This window comes from Plectropomus leopardus, chromosome 14 (genome assembly GCF_026936395.1).
Source record: "Plectropomus leopardus strain MGB_pleo_1.0 chromosome 14, ASM2693639v1, whole genome shotgun sequence".
Taxonomy (NCBI): Eukaryota; Metazoa; Chordata; class Actinopteri; order Perciformes; family Serranidae; genus Plectropomus; species Plectropomus leopardus.
Window position 1 is genome coordinate 14,069,193 of NC_142189.1, and position 16,383 is coordinate 14,085,575.

General features: G+C 38.4%; 2 protein-coding genes across 3 annotated transcripts; one reads left to right on the plus strand and one right to left on the minus strand.

Moving 5' to 3' along the window:
* Positions 1–5,507: 5,507 nt before the first annotated feature.
* On the plus strand, positions 5,508–8,237 carry LOC121954167 (uncharacterized). The gene is made up of 3 exons (XM_042501519.2): positions 5,508–6,523; positions 6,680–6,747; positions 7,191–8,237. The coding sequence occupies exons 1-3, from the start codon at positions 6,047–6,049 to the stop codon at positions 7,291–7,293; spliced, it is 648 nt and encodes a 215-aa protein (XP_042357453.1). The 5' UTR covers positions 5,508–6,046; the 3' UTR covers positions 7,294–8,237.
* Positions 8,238–8,288: 51 nt separating this feature from the next.
* Positions 8,289–15,833, minus strand: LOC121954166 (kelch domain-containing protein 1). 2 transcript variants are annotated; one of them, XM_042501517.2, is made up of 14 exons: positions 15,704–15,833; positions 15,217–15,333; positions 14,990–15,060; positions 13,531–13,648; positions 12,672–12,784; positions 12,250–12,337; positions 12,048–12,131; positions 11,804–11,884; positions 11,615–11,673; positions 10,457–10,566; positions 10,289–10,361; positions 10,072–10,156; positions 9,358–9,410; positions 8,289–8,692 (listed from the first exon to the last, which is right to left on the minus strand). In XM_042501517.2, exons 2-14 carry the CDS (start codon positions 15,322–15,324, stop codon positions 8,551–8,553), a joined length of 1,185 nt encoding a protein of 394 aa, XP_042357451.1. In that variant the 5' UTR covers positions 15,325–15,333; positions 15,704–15,833; the 3' UTR covers positions 8,289–8,550. The 2 variants fall into 2 exon arrangements, with proteins under 2 accessions (XP_042357451.1, XP_042357452.1); XM_042501518.2 differs by having other exon boundaries at positions 15,217–15,330; positions 15,704–15,825.
* Between the last annotated feature and the right edge of the window lie 550 nt (positions 15,834–16,383).

The following is a 16,383-nucleotide window of genomic DNA, read 5'->3' on the forward strand; positions in this document are numbered from 1 at the left end:
AAAACACTCAGCACTGATTCCAAGGGTGAGCCTAACTGCATCCCTGATGTTCTTCTTGATAGCATCTTTATCAAACAGGGGTGCACTTTTTTTAAACCTAAATGATGGGTCTCTCCGCAATGCCATCTGCCATGTTGAACATGACGCCCTGTAAATTTGGATGGATTTTGATTTGCAGTCAGTGTTTCTGTTGTGCAACAAATCACTCTGGAGGTGATCGTAACAATACTTTGCACCACTGCCATTATAGTTGTGGTGTAGACTCCACTTCGGTTAGAACGATTAAACTATAAGTTAATGATAAATGCTAATAATTCTTGATATTCACACATTTTTCCTGTAATTTTTTACTTTGAGCAACAATGGCTGGCATTCAACAAAAGTTAAATCGTCTCATTTTAATGAGTATAGTGCTTTTGTTTTTCGTCTGTATTTCGACACATCCTGCATGTGTTGATTGCCAGCCCTTAGTGGTTTTTAATGGTTTCAGTGTGTTTCCTAGTAGGTCACTGTCAATTACTCCATTGTTTTTACCAAGTCAAGTCAAAATTAATTACAAATTATTTAACATGCATAATGTTACTATTAAAAATAATGAGCAAAATAAAACGCAAAAACAACATCAAATTTAGCTCAAATGAACCCTCTTTTTTTTAACAGTTCAACTCACTTTTCTTGATTAAAATATCAAGGTCCCCAGTGAATTTAAGAGAACCTCTCTCACATAATAAAGCCGGAGAGCAAAGTTATTTTTACAAATTCAGAGCCAGTCACCATTGTCCTTACTGTTCAAGGACCCTTCAGTCTCCTTACTGGCAGGACCCAACAGCAGAGATGCTGTGTGGTTTTCTTGAATGCTGGCTCCATCTGCTGGTCATAAGTTTCACACTCTTTTCACTATGAGCCACTTGGGCAACAAGAACTAAATCATGAGATGAGAATAGAGCTTGACGCCTCATCACTTAAAAACAAGCCTCCGTTGAGAATTATGCAAGGTATGCTAATATTGAGGTGTAAAGCATAAAAGTTGTGCAGTAAACACTGAAAAAGTTTCCCGCAAACCTCCTCCAGAGGTTAGAAGTTCATCTGTGTGACGTATTTTTAACGTCAACACAAATGTAAAGGCCTTGATTTACATTTAGTGATCCAGCAGATTAAGAGGGATGGCTCAAAGTTAAACAGGGCTGCCCCCGGCTTCTTTTACTACAGTCGAACTCCTCCTGGCTGCATTGACTGTTGCCCTGACAACCTTATGTCACCATGTCAGAGTCACAATATCCCCCTGTCTCCAGTTTGCTCATCTGTTCTCTTGATTGTGCAGTGTGTCGATGGATCTTCTGTCTAAATGCAAAGGAAGAATCTTTGGTGTCGTCCTCTGTAGGAAATATCTCATGTATAGCATACTGTGTGAATTCAAATAGTGACATGAAGTCTGTAAAGAGAGAGGACATTTTGGCTGAAATTACAGATTAATCCTCACATATTTACATTTTAGGTTTGGTTCTAGTAGACCTTCCTTATGCGGTGGTAGCAGTAAACACAAGACCTTCAGAAAAGTAGTACTACAGTATATGGTGTGTGTACTTTAACAGTGGTGGAAGATGTATTCAAACATTTTCCTAGAGCAAAATTAACAATACTGCAGTGTTAAAATACTCAACAGGTAAAAGTCCTGTGTTCGAAATCTTATGCAAGTAAAGGCACAAAAGGCATCCAAATATGACAGTAATAACTATATTTATATAGCACCTTTAATTATACTTTAAGTACTACTTAAGTACTATGCAGAATGACCCATTTCAGAAAAATGTTTATTATATTACTGGATTGTAATTAGTAAAGCATTAATGAGTTTGTCACCTTAATGTTGCAGCTGATTAAGGTGGAGATCATTTTAATTACTTTATATACTGCAGGGTATATGAGTCAATAATGATGCATCATATTTTATAAGTTGATCTATATTTTCTATTAATCAGCATCTGTAAAGAGTTAATAATAAATGTGGGAAGGTAAGAAAGTATAATATTTGCCCCTGAAATGTGGAACTAGTATAAAGGTGCATGAAATGGAAATACTCAATAAAGTGCAAGTACCTCAAATGTATCCTTAGTTGCATTCTACCACTGGTGTGTATTTTCTTCTTGACCCTGTCATGTTCATGTTTGTGTACCTGGCGGGGTAGGAGGCCCAGACAGTTTTACTGGAATGCCTATCAGCAGGCAGCTGGCTTGTTAAATACTCTCCAGGGATTTGGTTTCGCCAGACACATGGCAGAAATGTGTCTTTAACTCAAACACGACAACAATAGTTTATTTTGTTGCAATTTGAATGGAACAATTGAGTCATAATAATCAAAATCTCTTACATGTGTTCTTGCTGTTGGGAGGGAACAAAAGGCATTTGTTCAGTTGCAAAATTAGCTCACAACTTGTTGAACTGCGCTCTTAAATTCAGTTGGTTCTGGAGAATTTGGTATAGTCGTGCAGAAACCAGAACAAGAGAGTGGCAAAGGCTGAACTTTCCCCAGTCTGTCAAGTCTCGGTCCATGGGAAGAGGGATATTCTTGAATCTTAGAGAGACGTCAGAGAAGCCACAGTTATGCAGCGAGCTGGGTTGTGGCCTCCGTCTTGTGGCAGATCCTCCCCCTCATCTTGAAGCCGTTGAGTTCTCTTCCAGATGTGGCCGCCTGATCTTTTTAATGATACACTGGTGCAGGGCAGAGCATAACAGAATTTGGATTTGAACAAAAAACAACACAAACAAGACTCCGCAAGAAGCACCAGGGGTGGAAAGTAGGCTTGTTTGTGTACTTATATTGGGTACAATCAAACTTTTTTTTACTTTACTATAATTATATTTATGCAATTATTGAACAATCAGGAGGTCAATCCAGTTCTGCTCTGAAGTTTTTTTTCCTATAAGGCCAGATCTGAGGAAACGCTTTCATAAATAAAGCTGATCACATCTTTGGCAAGTGAGATGGAAAGATTGATTAGAGAAAGACATTCGCATTTCAGTGGTTTTAATCAGGACGCCACACTGGACTTTTCATTAAGACTAAACTGCTGCTGACAGTAGTCTTTAAAAGAGCTACAGTACTTTTCAGAGTTGTGGCTTCGAGTCATATAACTTGAATCGAGTCAGATTAGAGTCACAAATTTGATGACTTCCAACTTGACTTGACAAAATAAAAAAAATTGTAACTCAACACTGACTCATGATTTTACTTGGACTTGAGCATTTGACTTGGAAATACTTGATTGAGATGTATGTTAATTTTACAAAAAAATGTGCCACAAATCCATTCATTTCAATTTATTTCCTGAATCAACTAACGTTAATGCTATTATCATCAAGTCAACACTTAATTCCCCAGATGATCCACTTTGAACAAATCCAACAGCATTCAATCAAGGTCGAGAGAACTATAAAGAACTGCTGTTATGTTACTGAGCCCTTGTTGGAAAAAAATTATCCTAAAGATAATTACATTTGCATACAAAAACTATGCTGTGGTCAACAAAAAATTGTACTGCAGTATGCAAAACGTGCAAATTACAGATGGAGACACAACAACTTTGTTCAAAATCTGAAGTTGCACAACAGTCAGTCAAGGCTAATATTATCATAGAAAGCTAATGCTCAGCAAAAGTTACTTTTTAACAAATCAATTCAAATTTTAATAAGCATTCATGATTTTTGAAAAGTTAATATATTATTTTTCTGTTTTTAAAATGACATTGCATTTGTTAAAGAGCGGATTATGACTTGTTTAGGCCTCGAAAGTCAAAGTTTAGAACTTGGGACTTGTAAGTCTTGAATTATGACTTGAGTGCAAAGATTTAAACCTGGAGCGACATCACTTTTCTTGTGGTAGTCAAAGATGCTTTTCACAACTATTAAAACCTTTGAACCCTGTGCAAATTGGTGGAGTTGGTTTTAAAACATTGGGCAAATGGCAATGAGTACTTGGAAAGCAGTGTTCCGCAAATTGTAAGAAATTAGTAGATAGAGAAAATGATTTAGAAAAAGCTAAAGCAAATGTCTAGGGGGAAAAAAAAACAAAAAAAATAATGAAAAGGTATATTTATTTTTTCCAGATTATTAGCTTGTTATTGTTTTTTTATTTTTTTGTTTTGTTTTTAATTTAACTTATTTATTTTTCTTTTTACTTACTTTCAGTTTATTTCCTTGTACTTTTTACTAATTGCTTAATAATTTGGGGGTAATTTCATTGCTCATTGCCTTCTTCCCATCTTTTTGGAATAAATCAAGCTAGTTTGCTCAGGTTTTAAAAGGTTAAGGGAATGAACAATAGTGTAGATCTTTCCCTAACATCTTAAAGTACATGTGCTCTCTGAAAAAAAAAACAAAAGTAAACCAGGAATTTCCTTGATGAGACATCTGGGACTTGCAGGACGATTTTTCCCCCTCTCACATTCACAGTTTGATAAATGCCAGTTGCTCAAACGGCAGGTGTCTTTGACTTGGTCACCCTCCAGAGAGAACAGGTTGCACAGCTGTCTGGCACACACACACACACACACATATGTGCACACACAAGCAAGGAAAGAGAGAGAGAAAGAGGCACTTAATGAGAGATAGCAAACAACTCCTTCACTCTAGTGAACTCTGGGTTCTCGTTGGACGGCTCTGGCTGGGAGATGCTCCTGCTGTGTCTTTTGTGTGTGCAAGTGGATCAAACAAAAGCTTATTGAGGAATCTCTGGGAAGCCCAAGCTGTCGGAAAGGAATGCCCCATCTCTGTCTTGTGGTTCAGTGCTTAATAAGTCACTGGAGGGGCTGGTGAGCTAGGGGCCTCCCGGACCCCGGCGGGCAGACAGCAACTCACTCACTCCTGACCTCACTTGCCTCAATAAAATCTATTAGCTGAACACAGACAGGCAAAAGGCTGGTCATTGTTGCTGATGTGATACAGATAAATCAAAGTAATTGGGCCCGGTTTGCCTTTTTATGGTCATACTGTCTGAATCCTTATGTAATCTCTTTCTCGATCTGCATTTAAATATGCAGTCATTCCTGGATCCTGTTTTTTATTTATTTATTTATTTTTAAAAGGGACCATGTACAGTTTAAAAAATAAATGTTGCCATTTGATACACCGTACCAGGTTATAGCTCAGAGCATCTGCGGTTCCTTTGCAGGTCAGAACAAAGACACAGCACAATAACATAATAATGTCAAGATGTACAAAAATAAGAGAGAAAAGAAAAAAACATAAGTCAAACAATAAAGACACAATAACACATGATATTAAGTGATACAAAGAAGAAGACAAGAGGCAGAAAATGCACCATAAAACTACGCAAAAAAGAACATCACACACAATATACAAGAAAAAGTTGCACACAATAAAAGGCTATACACAATAGCACATCACACGTGAATGCTTGTAAAATGAAAAAGAAGTCCACATTTCAAAGTCACGAGTATTTTTAACATCACAGTTCAGAATTAAACTAAAAAAAAAACTTGTTTCAGGGGTGAATATAATGCCAGAGTGCATAAAAAAGCATAATAATAAAGTATTCAGGGGGTGGTCCCTCTGGACCCCCCTACAGAGGTCCGGACTAAGCCACCAGTGTCCTCAAATTCGAGAAACGCCCCTGTTCTCCAGTAACAGTGGAAGTTATTTGTGTCCGGTAGAAATAATGGAAACATAGAGGGTGTGTGTTCCCCTCTATAAGAAGGCGGAGTTTTCTCCCTGGGGTCCTGAGCCAAACTGGTGTTATGTAACTGATACACTGCTTCTCAAACTGATGAGAAGTTAGCCGAAAGTTTACAGGCAGCAGCGGGTCCGAGAACATGGAGATCATTTCAGATCGGAACATTTTGAAGAAAATTGGCCTTTAGAGCTAATTTTTAGCCAAAGAACTGTCTCAGAGACGTAAACCTAATTGAAAACTGACCTTAAACACTGCCAAGGATCTCAGTTGGTTAATGTTCAACTCTGGAAGCTCTTGGTGCGCCTGAGGAGGAATTTGGAAATGGGACTTGGCGCTTAGATTTGGAAAGCAGCAGGCATGGGCAGCGGGACAAGCCGAGGGAAGAGAGTCGCACCTGCGTGTGTCAGCGAGGTGAATGTAACAAAAACACCTCCCGATGGTGTCACATCACCCAAACAGGACAGCCGTCCATTCAAGCCTCTCAAAATCCATGCCATTTTGCGTAACGCGCGCAACCGTGCGCAACCGGACTGCCACAGCGAGGGGCACGACTCAGACTTCTCCAGGGAGGACGATGACATTGATGGAGAGCTGGACACAGTTCTGGCGGATTATGAGGAGCGAGGGAGAGCTTCAGTGAAGAAGAGTCCTCCCAAGAAGACAGTGATCAGATCCAGAACATACGGACTGTGTCATTTCAGTCACGAGGAGGACGAGGACTTTAGTGAGGAGCCACGTGGCTCACACGGTGGACCCAGAGATGTAAACAAGAGGAGCAATGATGCTTTCACACACTCTAAAAAACCCCCACCTGCGTGCCCCAGTCAGCTCAATGTAAGGACTTTTATTATTGATCATTAGTATTGCATAACAGTCGTTTTATCCATTGTTTTTGAACATTTATTTTAGATCATTTGAGCAGGATGATTTTTTAAATAGCATTTATCTGAGATGTAAACACACCCTCTTTCCTTCTCTGGTTTATGTTAGCCCTCCTCTCAGGGCTTTTTGGCAAGAGGGACTTTGTTGGAAGCTGTTCCCACATCAGAAAAACAATCGTGAGTAGACAACTCCAATAAATAATGTATTTTCGTGCTCAGTGGAGTAGTAAAAGCTGAGCAGGGCCAGATCAAATTCACCTTAAAGGGATCGAAGTACGAACCTATTATTCTCAGGGTAGATCAGCTTAGTCAGACGCCTGCAAGCAGGACAGAAACAAACAAGTGTCTGTTGTTGCTGTTTGTTGTAGGTGAGTGTGAAAACCAAAAGCACATCTGAGAAAAAAACATGTTTTCATGCCTTAAGCACAAATAGGCATAATATATTTCGACTACTATCCCTTTAATGCAATACAATAATTGTGAGGAATTAATCACTTGATTGCATGATGTGTTCAAAAATAGATCATCTGAAGTGAAAATAACATAAAAATATAAAGTATCACCTATATTTCCTGTTTTTTCGTTACTATGGTGCTGACATGTCTCTCCACTCTCCCCAGGACTTTTAGCAGCTGCCATAGCTCCTCTCTCACCATGCCAGTCATCCTGTACGATGGATCAGAAGAAGAGCTGATGGACACTATTGAGAGAGAGTTTGGTTGACCCCCAGCTGAGTGCTGCAGCAAAGCCGGCATCCTTCTCAGCCGTTCTCGTAGGACACAGCAGTTTGCAGAAGATATTTTAAACAGACAAAGGGAAGCAGGGTTTCTTTTGACAATTTCCTGCCACCAAGGAAGGCTTCATCCACTATAAGCAGGGTTTCCACGATACATTTAATTTCTTTTTATGAATTGCTGCACTTCAGGCTTTCACATTCACCTGAGTCTTATTTAACATGAAGCAGTGTAATTGCCGAGTTATAACACCAACTTGAACAGTTGCCAGGAGGTTCTCCTCAGACTCCTTGGTTTGTTATCTGCAGTGGTACGGTGTCACTGTCACCCCCTCAGCACTGCTGGCCTCCCACAGAGCACACACCTACCTTTTTGTTACCTATTACTTTCTTTAACTTGTCTGTTAATAGGTAAAGGAGAGAACACAGGTATTTCTCTCATTGCTCACACTGAAATGTAGCAGTAAAGGCACATTCTCATGGCTATGCTATATGCAAAAATAACATATTCCACCAGCAGTTTTATGCATGCAGCACTTCATGTAGTTTTTCAGAAGTGGCAACCCTGCAAAGGTATGAGCCGGGCCTGTTTATTTAAGGTTTCCCTCCTGACCACAGTTCCTGCTCTTTTCCGCCCTTATGAAGAAGGAATGTGTGGCAACAGAGACTCTCAGTCAAGCTCAGCTGCGTTTCAGCCACATTCACACAGAGAGGCCTGCTGCCACTTAGTGGTGGGACACTGCACAGTAGTGTGCATGAACACATAGTTGACCATTTATGGGACTACAGTATGTGAAAACAAACTGAATTTGACGCTGTTTAACGAACGAAAGGTAGATTTCAACCAGAAATGTAGAGGACGTTTTTTTTGTATTTTGTTTTATATTGCAAATAAATACTGATAATTGATGTATTTTTGATCATATGTATAGTTTCTGTGTGTAGACTTGGTTATTTTTAAGTTTAGTAATCAAAATCAGGCAAAAACATTTCAATGTGCCTTTTAATCATCACAGAAACAGCTTGTTAGAGTATTGCAGCAGGCAGACTGTACAAAATAAAATTTGCATCTCTAAAACAATCAAATATAACACCATAAAATATCTTGCACAATATATTTTATAAATAAAAATGCTTATCCCACAGTGTAGTGGAGATGTTCACACTGAAGGGAGTACAGTACTGAATTTTTTTTTAAAAAATGGTATGATAATACACTGTTTTTGGCAACTGAGACATTCTTTAAACTAGTATTTTTGCTTCTTTGAAGGCCTGTAGAAAGACATCCTCCTCTGTACGGCTGTCAGCAGTTTGGGAGGCAGCAGTGGAAGCTGATTTCTGAGCATCTCATAGTTCCTCACATTCTTCGCAATATAATCCTCACAAATCCTGTCAGAGGAAAAAATAAATCTGTCATTTTGCGTCTCTATTTTGAGGGAAACTATGACATAATAATAGTAAAAATAACAATTGGAAGTGAGATGATACATCTGAAGGGGTTTATCCTGATTTATAACATGATTTACAAAGAAATAGAATAAGTTATTTTACCTGCAATAACAGGAGAAGCTCATTGAAGCTAACATCATTAACCCCTTGAAACCTGGATCAATATCACATTTCTTTTGTTGCCTTCAGATGCTTTTCACATGTGTTTAAACCTTTGAACCATTATCAAATTGGTTTGATTTCTTTCAGAAACACGAGAAAATGGGCAATGAGCAACATGGCAAGAAATGTCACACAAATTGCAAGAAATCATCAGAAAAGTTTTTTAAAAATTATTATATGTATATATTTGAAATTATTTTACAGAATTATTCTATATGTTTAAACTTTTTATTTTTATTTTCAAGGAATTTTCTCTTGGGCCATTTCTTCTACTGTTGTTAATGGCCTTCTTCCCATGTTTTTAAATGATTCAAGTCAATTTTCCCAGGTTTCAAGGCTCTGAAATGAACATATGTAAATCTAATGCTGCCATCATAAATTCGTGTTATTGAGTTAAACTGTGTTTGAAAAAATCAGAATATCTGTTGTTTAAAAGTTTTTACCTGAACAGAGGATATGGCTGTGTCTGGAAAACAAGTGCATCATTGCAGTGACCCTGAAAAGAAATATACAAGCCTTGTAAGGGAACATTTTTATTTATACATTCAACACAAAGTAAAAAGAATATTTATGGGCAAAGTTAAATGCAGTTGAATTTCATGCAGGTTTTCTCTTATGTGTTATTCAGCCCAGGGACACCAAACAGCACCAGAATACAACTTAATTTATTTTACTTTTAAAAATCTGTAAATTAAATTAATTTTTACTGGTATTTCTGCATAGTTTTCACACATTTGTGACTGTATTAATCTGAATTCATGAGGATTTGGATTGTGATGATTTCATGTCTATAAAATTTGAATAATATCATATCTCTGTTGTAGCTTTCAAAGCAGGAATGCCCAAACTTTTTCCGCTTGGAAGGCCAAAACTAAAACTTAATTGTGGGCCATAGGCCTGTAGCAAACACTTATTGTACTGCATTGTATTGTTAAAATGCAAAATGGTACTAGTATCACATTTCCCCTAATTGAAATGTCTTTTGTCCTTATACCAATGTACCTGCTTCACCATTTTTTTTTAACCTAACTGGTCCCAAACTGACCGTGCAAAGTGTCACTCTGCCCACCGTCCACAGGGCCCCTTTAATATTTTAAACTCTGGCCGCAGGCTCCACTTTGGGTAGCCCTGTTTTAAAATGTCTCTGAAATACTTACAGTGTCAACAAGAAGGATGTAGTCACAACTTCCACCAAACACAATCACATCAGAGTCTTTGCTAAGACTCGCTGTGTGCCACAACCTTGGATGGGAGAAAACGCCATTTAAAACCTGCTCACAATTAAGAGCAACACTTTGTGAGACTGTTGCAGGGTAACAAATGTAGAACTTTTAAATTTGGTGGCACAATTTGAAAGAATTCCCATATTGTTACCTTGGCTTATTCTTATAGGGATGTTCGACTTCTCTCCATTTCTTTGAGTCAATATCCAGCAACCAGGCATCGCCTGATTGAGAGAAATTTGTGTTATTTACAAGAAAACAATTTAAGAACATAAAATGACCAAAGGAACCAGGAAAAGAGGCGGTCGCATTTTCTTACTCATTGGTTTGCAGTCTACACTGAGGCCCCCAAACAGGAACAAGGTGCTGTCTGATACCGCTGTGAGGGTATGCCACGATCTGCCCACTGGAGTGGTGGAAACTGGGATTCTGGAAAAGATATTTTGCACGATGCTGTCAAAGACACACCCTGCTAAAGATCTGAACCATAGACTGAATATAAAGATGGATGGCATGACAGCTCCCCAAAGTAGAGCAAAACACCTCTTCTGCCCCCTGGTGGCTAACTGCAGCATAGATCTTAATTCTCACCTTCTCCATGTTAGCATATGTGGCATGGGCCAAACTAAAATATCAAAGTACACGTCATATAATTTTACCCAGAGATGTCCTCTTGCATTCTGAGTAGTTCTAATCACACTGATGTTTGTTGAAGTGTTCGTTTTTCTGTGCATTTGTTTTTATTAGTTATTTGATGCTATAAAAAGGGGGTGTGGCATCATGATTGATGACTGTGAATTGATCTTTTTACGCAGCTTGTTCAAAGCAAGAGTTTCGTGCTGTCATTTCGCCTCACAAGTCTGTATATCAAGTATAATTAAAGAATGGAGGGACAGAGTTGTCACTTTAAAGCTAGCAGTGAAGGAAGTAACAGTGCCAAATCAACAGCTGTCTAAAAGGGGCAGCCACCTATACATGACATGGTGTGATATTTCATTGACAATGTGTTATGTGTGTAACCTACCGCTGGGAGATTTAAAAAGCAGTAAGCATCACTTAGCTGCTGACTCAAAGCAGAAGAACAGCAATCGGAAATATCCACAAATTGGCGAGATGACTAGATTTAGGAACTCTTTACCCTCTGAGCAGAGGATGATGTTATGCCATTGTTATTTTATGGAAAGTGCTGCCAAGTGTGTATATTATTTGTCACACTAGAGGCTAAAACTGTTGTGTTACACTTTATCCATCATGCTGCCTAAAATCAGACATTTATGCTGTCGTTTTTTGGTTCTGTATAAAAAGCAAAGCCAGAATAATGAAGGGCCTTCATCCGACACTTTTGCTTCATTTTTGTACAGTGGGATGAAACTGTAGAAGCATCGACCATCTTTATTAACAGTCTATGATAAGTCCACTTGAAATATCAACAATAATGTTGAAATTGAGGTCATCTGGGCCACAATCACATACGTACATTTCTGACCACGTCCATGTTTGAAAGTCCAGGCAGTGAATGTCACTCGTCCTGGCTTCCTGCATTTAAAAGAAGAAGAGCACAAATTACTGATGGCAGACTGCTATTATCTTTGTGCAGCTTCTAAAGGCTTACTGTTTTCTGCTCACGAATATGTGAGAAGAACTAAAAACCACATCGAGCTCTCACCATGACTCTGCCTCCACAAATGTATCCTCTACATCCTATTGTGGCGCTGGCATGGGCGGCTCTGGGGGCTGGAGCACGGCCCTGAACACAAAAACTGACACTTAAAAATCATCTGAAAATCATCGTCTAAAAAGATTTCCAATACTGCTAAAGGTCCCTTCTCTTAAATTTTCAATCAGTGAATTACAATCACTGCATTGTAATTATTGCACTAAAGCATGAATCACACTCTTAACTGGCTTACATGAGTTTGTGGTTCACTCCAACTGGCTTGCATGGGGTCAAATATATGAACCTCATTGTTCCATCCCCAGAAGAGATCTCCCACCTGAAAACAAATGTATAGAGTCATTCATATGTTTTTCAATAATATCTTTTATGCCTATGCTGCACTGTTGAACAAACATGTGACCAGTGACAGATGTATAGTCAATAAAAAATATTACCCATGATGTTTCATCTACAATGAAGCTCCTGTTCCTGCTATCAAGATCCGTCAGTAGTTTGTGACCATATCCCCCAAAGTAGATGATCCTGGAGAATATTAAATATTACAACCAATATTACCATCATGCAAGAGCAGATTATGGATTTATTTGGTAATAAAGTATCAAAATCCAAAACAATTAGTACTTAATTCCATTTCACCACAAAATTAGGCACAAACGGATGATTTTTAAAGGTCCAGTGTGTAGAATTTAAGGGGAAATAGTGGCAGAAATAGAATATCATATTCATAGCTACGTTTTCGTAAGTGTATAATGAAATGGAAATACGAATTGTTGTGTTTTCTTTACGTAGCAGCCCATGTAGTAACAAAGTGTTTGAAACAGCAGCCAGTAAACATTTACATTGTCATGGTACTTACCTCCCATTGTGAACCCAGCAGGACAGTTTGTCTCGAGGTGAGGGAGCAGAACCGATCTCATGCATGATCTTCTTCCACGTGTATTTACCGTCTGTCAGGTTGACACAATAGATCTGTTTGAAGTCAAACACCGATAACTTCTTAATGTCAGCTGCTCAGTCTCAAATGTGACCTTTGGGTGTGTTCACACTGATCCATTGTGCACTCACACCCAACAGGTTTTACACATACTTTGGTGTTTATAGTTATTTTTTTTAACAACACACAAGAAGAAAAACAACCTGTGCTGTTTATGTGAGTAAACCATATTAACCCTTTAAAATCTGGATCAACATCAGTTTTCTTGTGGTGCGTTCAGACACCTCTTAGAGGCAATTTGAGTCTTTGAACCCTCAGCAAATTGGTTTAATTTCTTTTGAAAACATGGGGAAAAGGTTGTGACCAACTTGGCAAGAAATGTAGCACACAATGCAAGAGGTTATTAAAAGGTAATAAGAAAATTACCTGAATAATAGTTTTTAAAAAAGATGGGAGGATTATAAAAAAATATCCCAAGCTTATGGAAAAACATCCAGAAAAATATATTTACAATTAAGATAATTTTATTTGTAAAATTATGTTATAGATTATGTTACAGGGTTTTTTCGCATTCTACTTTTCTTTCTTTTTTTTTTTTTTTTTTGTTTATTTCAGGTTTCACATTTTCTTGTAACTTCCTATTTTTTTGCTAATTTTTGGGCCATGTCTTGTTAAATAGCTCATTGCCTTCTCTCTATGTTTTTGTAAGAAATCACATTTGTTTAGGTTTTAAAGGGTTAAGATGTCATAAATTGTGGGGATCATCATTTATCAGCCTCACCTGATTGGTCTGTCCATTGTCATCACAGCCTCCAAATATGTACATGTGTCCATTCACAGAGCAGCCGCAGGTCCCTGACATAGAGGGAGGGACTTCCCCTGACATGTGAAACACCTCCCTTCAGAAAATAATTCAGAAAAAAATGTGGATAAACTTCTTACATTCACTCATGACACAATTTACAACAAAAACTAAACAGCTGATGGCTCCAAGCAAGAGCTTGTCGAGCCAAGCACAAGACAAATGTGACATGACTGGGCTGAGACATAAAGATGTGTAAATAACCAGAAAGTTGGAGATATATAAAGGTCCAGTGTGTAAGATTTATGTTGCGTTTACACAGAATCAGGCAGACAATAGATGGTACATGGACAATGCCCTCAAGGATGGCATGCGATAAATTAAAAAACAGTCCAACAAAATGGAAAGACAGTAAAACTAAACATGTGTGACAGTGTATTGCAGTGGGGACATTGTTTACCACCTCTACCATCATCATTGCTGGTATTTTCTGCAGGCCTAACCTAATTTTTCCATCCTGCTCTTGTCCACTAAAATGATGTCCAGTTTGCTGTGTACCACCTCCCTGATACCATATGAATGCAGCATTAGGGGGATATAGTGGCAGAAATAGGATATAATATTCAGAACTATGTTTTCTTTAGCTTGTAATAACCTGAAACGAAGTATTAATATTTTTCGTTAACCTCGTTAACAATGTGGGTCCTCTTCCGTGGAGTCCGACATGTTTCTACCATAGTATAGATGGGACAAACCAAACACTGGCTCTAGATCAGCCCCCGCAGTTTTCGTAAGGTCAGTTCATGGTGTCTGCGTCCATGTGTGCGCATGGGTCGACATCGGTCCGTGTGATGTAAATGTTGCCACCAACCCATGTTCACAAGGCTCCACTAGGAGCCTATGCTGATGTCTGCGTGCAGCCCATTTTTTGTGACCACACACACTGTGACATAACAAGCACACCGTCTGTGCATGCTCCAATTCCTTGTTCAACACTTTAGTCCAGTAAAAAACAGCAGTCCCCTAACCCCAGTTAAATTTGTTTTAAGTTGGATATTTGCCAAACATTTATTCCACACCCAGCAGCATCGTTTAGTTTCACTCTCCCCAGCAGTAGACATACGGTAAACTCACCTCCCAGCCCTCGTGTTTACCGCCAGAGACTTACACGGACTGTCACATGTAGTAGCCAATATATATAGCCGCGAGCATATCTGACCACCCCTGTCCGTATACGTTCAACACAGAAAGTATGCAGAAACCTTAGCAAACATATGAGAAATTTCATTGGTTGCAATATTGCAACCTCACCACAAGATGTCACTAAATCCTACACACCAGATCTTTAAGCCACAATATGTGAATATATTAACACATCAATTAATTATTCTTTGTCTTGACCAAACAGGCACATTTGGAATTTATTTTATATTCTTACCATACACCTTGTTGTAAGTCATACACCCAGATTTCATCATTGGGAAGGAAAACTTCATCGTCAGCAACTGACTGTAAAGAATACATGTCTATTATTAAGGTATTACAATTATGTCCAATAAGACAGCATTAGTAAACCATGTTTTAGCATGCTATCTGTGTTTATTTTCGTTAATTTCTTGAAGGAAAACGTTAAACGGTTCGTTTGGTAATGTTTGTTTTTCTCACCATGTAACCTCCCCAAACATACAGCAGGTTTTCCTCCACCACAGCCGTGTGTCCGCTCCTCTCCCGGGCCACCAGCTCCGAGCGGTGCCTCTCAAATGCGGCATCCATGACTGGCTGCTATTAATAGAAACAGAAGACTGTGAGTTTCAGCCTCAAAATAGAAGAAATGTGTAAAAAATGTGTCGGAAAATGTCACCTATGTTGCATCATCAGTTGCCGTTTTACAGTCAAGGAAATAATAGTGCGAGCAGAGGTGATACAAACAGGCTCCCAACTCCCCTCATGTTGTTTTTATAGAAAAATAGTAAATTATATCGTATTTCTCAGGTATTTCTGTAGAAAATTGGAAGCCTAACGTTACATTTTTAACGTTATAGCCGGAGAGTTACCGTTACGTAGTTGCAGGTGAAACAACAAATGGTCAACAATACAGACATTATTTACTCCTTTTTCCCCACAAAAACATGTATATATACATGGTACTTACGTGCTATGGTACGCTTTTAGTTGTCACGTAGTTTTTTTCTCATGTTGTAAACGCCAAAACACTGCGGTGCAGAGAAAAGTCTCGTCCCAGTCCTTCCAGTCCCATAAGCCGTGTGTCAGAATAGCTGCATAATAAAATACAACTTCCGGTCATTTTTTTCTTGTCAAAGTAAAAGCTTTCTGCCAGGGGTCCCAAGTAAAACGAGTCAAATCGGTCATAAACTAGTCGTAACGGCCATAGCAATATTATGCAATGAATACAGTGATTCTGATGTTGAGTTACATCTATGTTTGGTTCTGTTCTGTTTTTTGGTTTTCAAATCCTGTTCTATCCATGACCAATATAACCTATACAATTATTGTTTATATGTAAATGGAAAATAGCACTTTCCGGATGAAGTGTTTGAATAATATAAGGAAATATTCTAATTCTCTTAGAGAAATAAAGAGGGTACTTTCACAGTGTTTATTGAGAGTTGCTTGAATAATGTAACGTGTTTTGAACAAGGGTAATTGCAGAGTTATAGCACCAAGGAGGCTTTCCTCACACAGACAATACACACACCTTGGTTTTTACTACCATTATGAGGTGCAAAAATATAATACTATACTACTACTACTGATAATAATGATAATAGCTAATAGTAATAATTATGGTTTAAATGTTAAATGTTATCAACA